This window comes from Pantherophis guttatus, chromosome 16, assembly GCF_059756535.1.
Source record: "Pantherophis guttatus breed Tessera chromosome 16, ASM5975653v1, whole genome shotgun sequence".
Classification (NCBI taxonomy): domain Eukaryota; kingdom Metazoa; phylum Chordata; class Lepidosauria; order Squamata; family Colubridae; genus Pantherophis; species Pantherophis guttatus.
Genome location: NC_142078.1, coordinates 15063579 through 15076027, shown reverse-complemented (window position 1 = coordinate 15076027; position 12449 = coordinate 15063579). Strand labels below are relative to the sequence as shown.

At 49.2% G+C, this 12449-nt stretch overlaps 1 protein-coding gene and 1 long non-coding RNA gene across 5 annotated transcripts in view; one reads left to right on the top strand and one right to left on the bottom strand.

Moving 5' to 3' along the window:
- Positions 1-12449, top strand: part of PNPLA7 (patatin like domain 7, lysophospholipase) — a 72824-nt gene that overhangs the window by 29568 nt on the left and 30807 nt on the right. For all 4 annotated transcript variants that reach the window (XM_087879954.1, XM_060684605.2, XM_087879956.1 and 1 more), the window contains 3 exons: positions 2822-2935; positions 6635-6695; positions 8804-8953. In XM_087879954.1, coding sequence (XP_087736080.1) covers positions 2822-2935; positions 6635-6695; positions 8804-8953 — 325 coding nt within the window. The remainder of the gene's footprint in view (positions 1-2821; positions 2936-6634; positions 6696-8803; positions 8954-12449) is intronic.
- Positions 4189-10800, bottom strand: LOC132709800 (uncharacterized). Its single transcript, XR_015730229.1, has 4 exons — positions 10489-10800; positions 8049-8152; positions 6098-6159; positions 4189-5145 (listed from the first exon to the last, which is right to left on the bottom strand). It is a non-coding gene; the product is annotated as an uncharacterized LOC132709800 (long non-coding RNA).

Below are 12449 nucleotides of genomic sequence, written 5' to 3'. Positions count from 1 at the left end.
GCGTATAAGTGCTTTAAGTGCCCTGCCTCTTGAGAACGAACAAGGATTCTTATCTTGACCAGAAAAAAAAATAATAATTACATGATTAATCCCTCGTTTTTATCCGGGGACGCAAGTAGTAATTTTCCATGGAGGGCTTGATTAAATGCCGGGTTGAAATCCGAAGAAGAGTCCCTACCTCGAGTAGAGAGCCAATTAACTTACTCTTTAAAGGGAGATGGCTTTGATGTAATCAATCTTCTTGGAGCGTCCCTCGTTTGGGCTCTTTTTTTTTGGAAGTTTTTCTTGCAAAAGTACACACTTCGCAACCAGGCTTCCGAACCCCTGAATTATTCATTCCAAATTAAAGGGAGCTTTTGGAGATTTCCCAGGACATAGAATCATAGGGCTGGAAAAGGTGGGACCTTGGAGGTCTTCTAATCCAGGCGGTAGACCTTATACCAGTGATGGCAAACCTTTCTTTCCTCGGGTGCCGAAAGTGCGCACGCACGATAGCAGACGTGTGCGTGCCTACACACATAATACAATGCCCCACACCCGCCCCCCTGGCGCATGCGCGCACAATCCCCCCGTCCTGCCCTGCCCCACTGTGCAGGCACGGGGGACCCCCCCGTGCTCCCCTACCCCCTCCTGCGCACACAACCCCCCCCCCCCGTGCCCTGTTTTGGGCCTAGCAGGCCTCCCTGAAGCCTCAGGAGTTCAGAAACGGCCCGTTTCCAGACTTCCGGTAGGCCCGTTTTTCACCCTCGACAGGCTCCGAAGGCTTTCCTGGAGCCTCCAGGAGGGTGAAAACGGCCTCCCCTGGCCCTCCGGAGGCCGAAAACTATCCCGTTTCCAGACTTCCGGTAGGCCCGTTTTTCACCCTCCACAGGGTCTGAAGGCTTTTCTGGAGCCTCCAGGAGGGTGAAAACGGCCTCCCCTGGCCTTCCGGAGGCCGGAAACGGGTCATTTCCAGACTTCCGGTAGGCCCATTTTTTATCCTCCCAGAGTCTTCGCGCAAGCTCCGTACTTACCTGACATCCAAAATGGGCCGCGTGGAGACTCCTGAGAGGGGAGGGGCGGCATGGGCGTGCGCGCGCGTCTCCCGCATGCACAGCAGAGACCCGAAAATCAGCTGATCTAGGGCAACGGCTCACGTGCCCACAGAAAGTGCCATAGGTTCGCCATTACGGCCTTATACCATCCCAGTCTACACTGGTTACCTTGGTACTCGGCTGCTTTGAAACTCATCGAATTTGGGTACTCCAAGGTTTTACGTGAAGCTAGAACGAGTCAGTGTCGGCTGCCTTATGACTCACTACAGTATTCCTTACGGGGGCAGAAGAAGGACGGAAGAAGGCAAAGCCATTCCTTTACTCCTATGGAGAAGTTCACCCCCTTCTACCGGCCGCGTTGAGGTTCTCCTTCTCCTTTGATATGTCCCAGAGGAGACAAGCTCTTCTGGAGACACGTTTCAATGCCGGACGTCTCCTCTTTTTCTGGCATGGTGTACGGACTCTGCTTGTCTGCTCATCAAGCGAGAGAGCCCTCCAGATCTTTGCTCAACTCGAAGTGTCTTTTGGCGGCCTGGATGGTGCAGTACAAATGTTGGCTTTCCTTCAGTAGGATTGAGATCCTTGGCAAGCAGGAGCGGTCCTAAGTGGGTTTTCGAAGGAAGAACGCTCTGTTCTTGCAGAATCCTCTAGTGTTGTCTTCTTCTTCTTGGCTCTTCTTCTTTCTCCTTCTCCAATCCCGTCCCGAAGCGTTCATCCACCCCTTTCCAGACCCTTCGGATGAAGAGAGACCTGCTTGGCTAACAGTTGCGGTGTTCCATTGTGCCCCCCCGTGTGAAAAGCAATCAGCTAAAAACAGATGCCATTTTCCTTCACGTCACTTGCTAAAAAAATAAAACAAAAACCAACATCCAGTTTTGGTCATCACGATGTAAAAAAAAAAAAAAAGGAGGTTGAGACTCTAGAAAGAGTAGAGAGAAGAGCAACAAAGATGATTAGGGGGCTGGAGGCTAAAAGAGTTGCAAGAACTGGGTATGTCTAGTCCGATTAAAAGAAGGACTAGAGGAGACATGATACCAGTCTTCCAATATCTCAGGGGCTGCCCCAAAGAAGAGGGAGTCAAGCTATTCTCCAAAGCAACAGAAGGCAGGACAAGAAGCAACGGGTGGAAACTCATCAAGGAGAGAAGCAACTTAGAACTAAGGAGAAATTTCCTGACAGTCAGAACAATTAACCAGTGGAACAACTTGCCACTGGAAGATGAGAATGCTCCAACACTGAAAGTTTTCAAGAAGAGATTGGACAACTATTTGTCTGAAGTGGTGTAGGGTTTCCTGCCTAAGCAGGGGGTTGGACTAGAAGACCTCCAAGGTCCCTTCCGACTCTGTTATTCTATTCTATTCTATTCTATTCTATTCTATTCTATTCCATTCCATTCCATTCCATTCCATTCCATTCCACTCCACTCCACTCCACTCCACTCCACTCCACTCCCTTCTATTCTTCTACTACTTTCAATAGTAAAATCAGCTCTAAAGCAATCAAAGGAAAGTGTATAAACGGTCAAAATGCAATTTAATCAGTTGTCAGTAACTCTTCTCTTCTCTTCTCTTCTCTTCTCTTCTCTTCTCTTCTCTTCTCTTCTCATTATCTCCTTCTGTTGCCCTTCCCTTCCTTCTCCTCTTCTCCTCTCCTCTCCTCTCCTCTCCTCCTCTCCTCTCCTCTCCTCTCCTCTCCTCTCCTCTCCTCTCCTCTCCTCTCCTCTCCTCTCCTCTCCTCCTTTTTTTTGTTTGTTGTTGAAATAACCATTTTTGGCCTCTTCCTTTCAGGTTGAAGCACTAACTCATCAACCCAGGGCCACCACCGTGCACGCCGTTCGGGATTCCGAGCTGGCCAAGCTTCCAGAGGGAGCGCTGATCTCCATCAAACGCAAGTTCCCCCAGGTAGGAAGGTGTGATCCGCCCGTCCTCTCCACTCAGGCGAAGAATCATCCCTCCAGAGAGGGACTGGACAGCTCACCTAGCAGACGCCTCAAGCACAGGCACAGCGATTGCCGTCGTGTGTCACTCTGACAACTTGGGTTTGTGCGTTAACGTTTGAAAGCTGGTTTATTTTTAGAGGACGGCTCCCATCTGTCTGTTCTTGCTAGCAAAGCGGTTGTGGCGGTGGTTTTTTTTTCCGTTGGAGAACTGGGGCCCGCGGAGCTCCGTTCGACTTATTTTTCCCTGCCCTACTTAACTAAGCAGCGGCTGAAAGCTCCACTCCGATTGTGACCCGACGAAGCGAAGACCGTCCGGGTTTTTTCTGACGGATGCGTTGAGGGCGTTTCCTGAGCAGCATCAGAGAAAAAAAATACTGTATTTTTCGGAGTATAAGACACACCTTTTTTCCCCCTAAAAGGGGATGAAAATTTAGGTGCGTTTTATACACCGAATGTAGCCCCGACAACCCACTGCTCTTTCTTTCTTTCTTTCTTTCTTCCTTCCTTTCTTTCTTTCTTTCTTTCTTTCTTTCTTTCTTTCTTTCCTTCCTTCCTTCCTTCCTTCCTTCCTTCCTTCCTTCCTTCTTTCTTTTCTTTTCTTTTTTCTTTCTTTCTTTCTTTCTTTTTTCTTTCCTTTCCTTTCCTTTCCTTTCCTTTCCTTTCTTTCCTTTCCTTTCCTTTCCTTTCCTTTCCTTTCCTTTCCATTCCATTCCTTTCCTTTCCTTTCCTTTCCTTTCCTTTCCTTTCCTTTCCTTTCCTTTCCTTTCTTTTTCTTTCACATGTTTCCTGACGTCTTAGGCATCTAGAAATGGAAGTTTTTCCTCTCTTTCCACGGAAGAGGGGCGGGTGGGACAGCATGCCTCTTTTCCCCGAGCAAAGCAGCTTTTAAACTCCCAAGCAGAAATGCGTGCCAGACGCATTGTTCCAACCCAAAATTGATGTTCCTGCTAGGTTGCCATAGCAGCCGCAGAGTGACTCACCCAGTGGCAGAAGGCAGCACGCTGTGCTGGGGCTCCACAGTTGTTTTCAAGCCCATCATAGTCACGTGAAATCAGCTTTCAGAGCCCTCACTCTCTTTCCCACCCCCACCCAACCCCTCCCTGACCTTAATGGGCTTCAGAAGTTCACGGCCGGAGTCTTGAACATCGTTCACACAACCAAGCCTGCCTCTTGGCCATCCAAACATCTGACACCAAGGAAGCCGGACACGTGGCATTACTTCTTTCCAATAATATTTATTACATTTTGCAAAGCACGGCACGTCAAAGAAACCGGCATAAACTCACAATCCAAAGAAGCAATGAATAGGAAAAAAAGAGAATAGGGAGAAGAAGAGAATAGAAGTGTGAAAAAAAAAATGTAAAGAAAGGAAAAGAGAAAAGAGAAGTCCTTGATGCTCTCTGTTTGGCTGCTCTCTTTTTCTGACGTCTCATTCCCCAAACTAGGTAACTGTCAGGCTTCGGTGCTATCTTAAATAAACTTCATTCTCAAACGCAAAGTCTCTAATGAATCACTTTTATTTAAGAATAGAAAAAAATCCGACATTCCTGATTCAAGTTGCAGCCAAACTGGCCCCTCCTTCCAACCCCCTCCTCTTCCGCTCTCCAACCCCAATGTCCCATTGTCCATCATGCAGAGCCATCTCTACGTCCCAGCACGCTCTTTTCACAGGAATGTGGCCCCCACCCTCCATCACCCAGGTAACACTATCTGTTGCATGCAGAAAACTAGGTAAAAGTTCATCTCAGCAATAAATCAACGCTTCTGCTCTCTGCTTCATTTCGTTCATGTCAGCGCTGGAAGAGAGCCTAATTTGGAACGCTGACAGTAACATCAATAGCGCTAGAAGGGAGAGGGCAAAGCCCATTCCCTTTTGTCACTGATGATGTTACCTAGTTGGGTGATGAAACGTCTCTGCAAAAAAACAGCCAAGCTCAGAGAGCACCAAGGAGCCCTCATTTCATCCTTAGGCTACAAAAATTCTCCTCTATTGAAAACACAAATAGATGCAAAGAATGACTTCTGACTTTTTTTCCAAGCATGTAAAGAAAGCTAACTTTTAATTCTTATGTCCATTTCCCCCATAATGTGTGGAGTTACTTCTGACGAGTGTCTTTATGGTCGTTCGCCTACAGACGGAATCTTGCCAGAATGAAACAATGACCTGCAGAACTATAAATATATACTGTGAGTTGCTATGGACTGGGTCCATCCTGCCCACACAATATTCCATCACTAGAGATTTTAAGAAGAGACTGGACAGCCATTTGTCTGCAGGGTCTCCTGCTCGAGCAGAGGGTTGGTCTAGAAGACCTCCACAGTTCCTTCCAACTCTGTTGCGGGCACCACCCACAGCCCAGATTTAAGCAGCTGGAATGAATGCCACGTTGTGAGAACACAACCACGAATGGAAGAGGGCCTTGTTCTGACCTAAGCTTCCCCAGCATCAGGAAGCCGAGTTCACAATTACCGACCTGTATCAGGCTTGGAGAGTGGCCAGGCCGATATCTTTCAGATGCCGCAATACTTGGCAAGAATGCAGGAATGAACTAATTGTCTCCTGCAAACTCCCCTCCCCTTTTGCTCCTCCTTTATTCCCTCTGGGAGGGGCCCTTCATCGTCCACCTGTGGCCTTACTCCTGAGTCGACTCTTGTTCTTTAGCTGTTCCCTTCGTCTGGCAACTCTGCGTATGCTGGGAACAATCTCCAGCTGTTTGTCTGCCTCACTGATGTCTGACACCGAAGGCAGCTGATAACTGTCATACGGCTCTGGCCCCCTCTCTGCCTCTGATGCACAGCCCGCATCAGAGTCTTCCCCAGACTCCAGGACTGGCCCATGTTCCTCCCCATCCTCTTCACTGTCCGAATCTGCTGCCAGATCTGCTGGCGGGGCACGAGAGGCCTTCAAGCTTCATTCTGAAGTTGACCCATCCTTGGCTGAGCAAACCTAGAAGACCTTTTATTCCTCCCTTCTCTGATTTTTTGCCCCAATTCCTCCTTGCTGTTTATCCAAATGGGCTTGGAAAAGTCCCCGGGACTCATAACCGAACCAATCCTACCCCATTTTCTCCACCCGTTCACCCGAACGAGATGAATTAAGTCCAAAATAGGATGAGATCCTGACCTTTCACGGAGTGTCGGCACGGATTTGCAGGAAGTCCCCTTGACAAAAGTCGCCGGGCTGCCCTTTGAACAGAATCGAAAAGATTAAGGATAATCTTTTGTCTTTTTAGCCCGACAATAAAAGATATGGATTTTTTGTTTTGTTTTTTTCCTCCATAAAAGGTCCTTTCCATTTTTGGCAGCCCTCCAACTGAAAGTTTCTTCTGATGCTCTTAAGGCTGTTCTGCCCCTCTTAACGGTTTGAATCGGGTGGGATTCTGCCAGTTCGGACCGGTTCAGACCGGTTTGGGCGTACCGGTAGCTTCCGACAATCAGCTAAGACCGAACCGGTTCACTCCGACAATCAGCTGGCCCCGCCTGTCCCTGTGCTATACCTACCTATATTTCCTTTGTTTGTAGCCCAGCTGATAGGCGCGGTAGAGTGGATTGCCGCGCCTCAGCTGTTTTACATGTAAAGCGAATCCATGGTTGTGATTACATCGCTGTTTCTCTCTCTCTCTCTCTCTCTCTCCCCCCCCTTCTCTCTTTGCTCTTCCAGGTCGTGACGCGACTTATCCATTTGCTCGGTGAGAAGATCCTTGGAAATCTACAACAAGGGGGTAGGATATGGAATGCCTTGGCTCTTTCTCCTGCTTCTTGGGATAGGGGGTGGGTGGGGGAATGGGGGGAATGGGGTGGGGGCTTGTGCATGCAATTACGGGAGGATGAATGGGACAACCCATCTGTCCTTGACTTAGGGCCAAAACTGAGCCCAGGATTTATCTCGCTAAGCGAGAAATTGTTTCAGGGAGTTTTTGTCCCGTTTTAACGACTTTCCGAGGCCCGTTTGTGAAATGACTCTCGAAATTGGTAATTTAACCCCTCAAATATTGAAAGACTGCTATCCTGTCTCCCCTGGTCCTTCTCTTCACTAGATTAGCCAGGCCCAGTTCCTGCAACCGTTCATCGTATGTTTGAGCCTCCAGTCCCCTCATCATCTTGGTTGCTCTTCTCTGCACTCTTTCTAGAGTTTCAACCTCTTTTTTATACTGCGGTGACCATCGTAAACCTGATTTATCCTTATTAGCATGAAACCATGATGGCAATAAACCAGGTTGGGGGGTTCCCATATCTATAAAGTCTGATGCTTGAACCTATGGATTGGAGACGAATGGCTTCTTACCCAAGCCATTCCAGCAGGGGTGGGATTCAAACTTTTTAGCAAGGGGTTCTCTGCCCAGTTGCTGGGTGGGCGTGGCCATGGTGCGTGTGGCCTAGTCGGCCTCCTGCACCATGGCGGGGAGGGTGGCGTTTTTGCCTTCCCCGGGCTCTGGAGGCTTTCCTCGAGCCTCCAGGAGGGCGAAAACGGCCTCCCCAGGCTCCGGAGGCCCTCTGGAAGCCGGAAACGGGCCCATTTCCGGCCTTCCCAAACTTCCGGTAGGCCCGTTTTTCGCCCTCCCCAAGCCTCCGCGCGCACCCTGCACTTCCCTGCATCCAAAACGGGCCGCGTGGGGACTCCTGGGAGGGGTTGGGTGGGCGGGGCCAGCCAGGGGTGGGGCTTGGGGGTTCTCCGAACTGCACAGAATCTTAGCTAGAGGTTCTCCCGAACCACTGTGACACCCCCCCCCAGCCGCCCACCCCTGCATTTCAGTCAAATTCACACATAATATTAAGATAGTATGTGTGAACTTGACGGGAATGGCTTGCGTTGGAAACCCTGGTCTCTTACACGATGGGCTCAACACATCCCTGACTCCAGGTCATGTAATGAATAAACCAGACTGTGTCACATTTACCAGCTCCTCAGGCATAAATTAGAATGGGCAGTAAACATTCTTAATGCCCAGCTGTTCAACCGTTTCCCCCCTCAAAAATCCCTCTTTTTTTTGTCTTCTTAAACTGCCATTTCAGGTTGTAAATTCGGGGACATCGGAAAAAGCTTTTTAAGGGGAATCTCTTTCTCCTTCTCCTACCTCATCAATCCACATATCATTTCTTCATCCACCTCAGCTGTGGCTTCCTTCCTTCTTTATTCGGTTTATACCCCGCGTTTCTATTCTTAGGGTGCTCGAGGTGTCTGCCAGTCAAAGGAAAAGACAGAATAGTTAAAATCCCCGTAATTATGATTCCCACTCCTTTGGCTGGTTAAATGCTCTTGCCTGAGCAAGGAGAACTTAATTAGAATAATTAGAATAACAGAGTTGGAAGGGACCTTGGAGGTCTTCTAGTCCAACCCCTTATTTGAGTAGGAAACCCTACACCACTTCAGACAAATGGTTATCCAACATCTTAAAAACTTCCAGTGCTGGAGCAGCCACAACATCTGGAGGCAAGTTGTCCCACCGATTAATTGTAGGAGGTGAGCCCGAGGGAGGGGTCAAATGCGTCATCGGTCACGAATCCCTGCGCTCCCGCAAGAGATCTAAGCCCAGCTCCCTTGAATGCCTTTCTGATCTCCGGCTAATTTCCTTCGACCGTTAGTAGTTCAGATTCTTTTAGAGAGCTCAATAAATCTTTAATACTCATTTGAACTGCCCGAATCTCCTGATTTCCTTGGGCACTTGACAGACCCACTTCTATTGCGTCTCTGAGAGTTGGACCCATCTTCTCAAGTTTTACATTAATGCTAGTTTTCTGATGGGGTTCTGGATGCTTCTTCCCTCGTCCTCAGATTGGGACGTGGGCAAACAGCCTACAGTCTTCTCCAACAAGTTTTCTTTTTTCCCAGGGCACCAGTTGGGTCTACACACCGCCAGCAGCAAGTGGGATGCCAGCAACCCAGCCAGCAACCTCGCCACAGTGGCCATCATGCCTGTCTCGGAAGATGTGCCCCTCTCGACCTTCACCCTGGAACTCAAGCATGCCCTCTGCGCCATTGGTAAGACCTTGTGGGCTCTGGTGGCTTCAGACCATCCATGAGATAATGGGTGTTCCCGACCAAGGCTTCCTGAGACAGTAACACTCACACGCTGGTCCCCAAAACCCTCTTTTTATTTCAACGGCTGCGAATTATGTTCATTCACAGCCTGTAATGAGTCCCAAGCAATTTGTGAATAGTCCGACAGACATCTGCCACAGTCCTTCGGGATAAGGCTGATAAGCACCCACCTTTATCTCCCTTGACACACTGCCAAAGACCTAATCGGCAATTAGCTTTGCAAGGCCACACGGAGCACAGAGTCAGAACAGAGCTTCAGAATTTAAACCGGCCAGAACGAACAAAGTTGCTTCCTGCAAAGGCTTACGTCCCTTTGCTCCTCCTTTATGTCTTATGGGAGGGGCCAATCGTCTCCAAGTCTTACTCCTGAGTCGCCCCTTTTGCTTTAGCTGTTCTTGCCTTCTGGCACCTCTGCGCATACGCACACTGGAAACAGGCTCCCCCTGTTCCTCTGCCTCGCTGATGTCTGACTCTGGAGGCTCCGGAGACAGCACATAACTCCCAGATGGCCCTGGCCCCCTTCTCTGCCCCTGACGCAGAGCCCTCGTCCGAGTCTTCCCCAGACTCCGGGACTGGCCCATGTTCCTCCCCAGCCTCCTCACTTTCTGACTCTGCTGCCAGTTCTGCAGGCTGCCGGCGGACCACAACAATGGGAGGGACCTGGATGTCCAGTAGATACATCTCAAAATTGGGTGGCCCATCTGAATAAAACTGGAAAGGCCCCGTACATTGCGAGGTTCAATTTTTTAATCTGGTGCGGAGAGTGAATTTAATCATGTCTTGACTGAGTCATTATAATTCAAAGAAGGTCATTCGTCTTTCCTTAGCTGACAGGTCATCCGAGATCTCCTGGAAAGCCGCCAAGCCCCTTTCAATTGCCACTGCCATCCAACACTTAACGGTGTCATAATTCCGTTAATTTTAATAACAGAGGATCTATTTTTAATGCTCGCTCCGAGCATATCATCTTTCGCTAAGGATAACATTGGGTTGAGAAAGCTGGTTTGGTCTTGCGGTGAAGCCTTAGACCGGAAACCAAGGGAGGCTGTGAGTTCTAATGACGGAGCTATCGGAGTGATCTTGGGCCCATCGCTCTCTCTCAGCCAGGGGTGGGCTTCAAATATTGTAGCAAGGGGTTCTCTGCCTGGTTGCTGGTTGGGCGTGGCCATGGTGGGCGCGGCCTAGTCAGCCTCCTGCACCATGGCAGAGGGGGGGGGCATTTTTGGCTTCCCTGGGCTCCGGAGGCTTTGCTTGAGCCTCCAGGAGAGTGAAAACGGCCTCCCCAGGCTCCGGAGGGCCTCTGGAGGCCAGAAACGGGCTTGTTTCTCTGGAGCCTGGGGAGGCGTTTTCGCCTACCAGAACTGGCCTACCAGAAGTTCAGGAAGGCTGGAAACAGGCCGGTTTCCGGCCTTCCCAAACTTCTGGTTGGCCCGTTTTTCACCCTCCCTGAGCCTCCGTGTGCACCCTGCACTTACCTGCATCCAAAACGGGCCGCGTGGGGACTCCTGGGTGGGTTTGGGGGTCCTCCGAACTTGCACAGAATCTTAGCTAGAGATTCTCCCGAACTCCCTGTGAACCCCCAGCATCCCATCCCTGCCCTCAGCCCTAGGAAGCAGGCAGTGGCAAGCCACTTCTGGAAAAATCTTCTGCAAAAATTCTGAAAACCTTCGCCGAGGAAACCGCAGCTCAACTCTTGGGAAGGAGTCCCGTCTTAAGATCTAAGAAAGATGCCCCAGCAAAGGGACGGACGGCGTGCGATGTGAGCTGCACATGCAGCTTTCCTTTATGCGCTGGAATGATGACTCATCCAGAAATGTTGATTTTGGGGGGTGTGGGGAGAGAGGGAAGGAAAAGGTAGCCGACTGTGTGGATGCTTTTTTTCCTGTCCTCTAAAATGTTGGTCGGACAAAAAGCATCTGCTGTGTTGCAAAAGCCGGCCAGGGCTGGCGTGTGTCTTTGTGTATGTGTACCAGCGTGCCCGTTTCTCTTCGCCGTGGTAGCCCCCAAGCAGCGGCACTGCGGAGAGGGAAAAGGCCCCGGCGGCTGAGGGCCAGTTAGACCATCTTAATAAATCGAAATAAATAACCTGCATAAATCTGGCATAAACGGGACAGGGTTTATGACACAACCGATCACTCCGTCCTGCCGCAAAATGCATTTAAACAATTGGTAATGGAATTAAAAGCCGGGTGCCATAAAACTTTTTTTTTTTATTCCCCTGACTGCCAGTTGGGCGTCATAAATCTTCTAACTGGAGCAGGCCGTGGCTCAAAGTTGGAATGGCAGGAAACGATCTGTATTTTCATTTCAAAAGGTGGAGTTCCGGATTGTGAAAATACACAAGTACGAGAAAACAAACATCCACGCAGATAAAATGCCCTAACAAAAAAAAACACACACCGCAGACTGTCATTTTCTGTATCGGCTCACATTTTTAAACTTGCGCAAACCATGATCTATTTGGCTCCTCACGAGCAATCTCGAAATTCTTTGGCTGGCTGTGATTTAGTCTAGCCAGAATGATCTGCGTAGGAAGAAAAGAGGGAAGAAACAGATGTTAAGGAGGAGGGGAGAAAAATCCGAATATAAACAGAACAAAGACAGAATTTCAGATCGTGATGGAATAAGAGAAGCTAATTGAAACTCCCGCCGAGGAGAAGTGCAAAGGGATTTTTTATTTTTTTTTGCAGCTTTGAAGAATAATTCTGTGTTCCTTTTCTCCCACCTGCAGCCTGTTTTTCTTTGAGGAAGCTTACTGGCAATCACCACAATAGAGAGAGAAAGAGAAAGAGAGAAAGACTGGTGGAGAGGGAAAGACTGGGAGAGGGAAAGAGAGAGAAAAGTGAGAAAGACTAGGAGAGAGAGGAGAGCGAGAGAGAAACTGGGAGAGAAAGAGAGAGAGGCTGAGAGACAGAGAAAGACTGGGAGAGAGAGAGAAAAGAGGGGCAGAGAGAGAAAACCTGGGAGAGGGAAAGAGGAAAAAAGCAAGAAAGAGAAAGTCTAGGAGAGAGGGAGAAAGACAGAGAGAGACAAAAGAGAGAAAAAAAATGGAAGAGGGAAAGAGAGAGAAAAATGAGAGAGAGAAACACTAGGAGAGACGGAGAGAGGGAGAAAAGAGAGACACAGTGAAAGACTGGGAGAGAGACAAAAGAGATAAAAAGATTGGAAGAGGGAAAGAGAGAGAAAAATATAGAGAGAAAAACTGGGAGAGGGAAAGAGAGAAAAAAACGAGAAAGACTAGGAGAGAGAGAGAGAGAGATAAAGACAGGGAGTGAGGGAGAAAAGAGAGAGAAAAAGATTGGAAGAGGACAACTCCATGGACAACGTTCCTCCAGGCCTTCCTGTCCTCTACCATCCTCTGGAGTCCATTTAAGCTCACGCCGACTGCTCCGGTGACTCCATCCAGCCACCTCGTTCTCTGCCGTCCCCTTCTTCT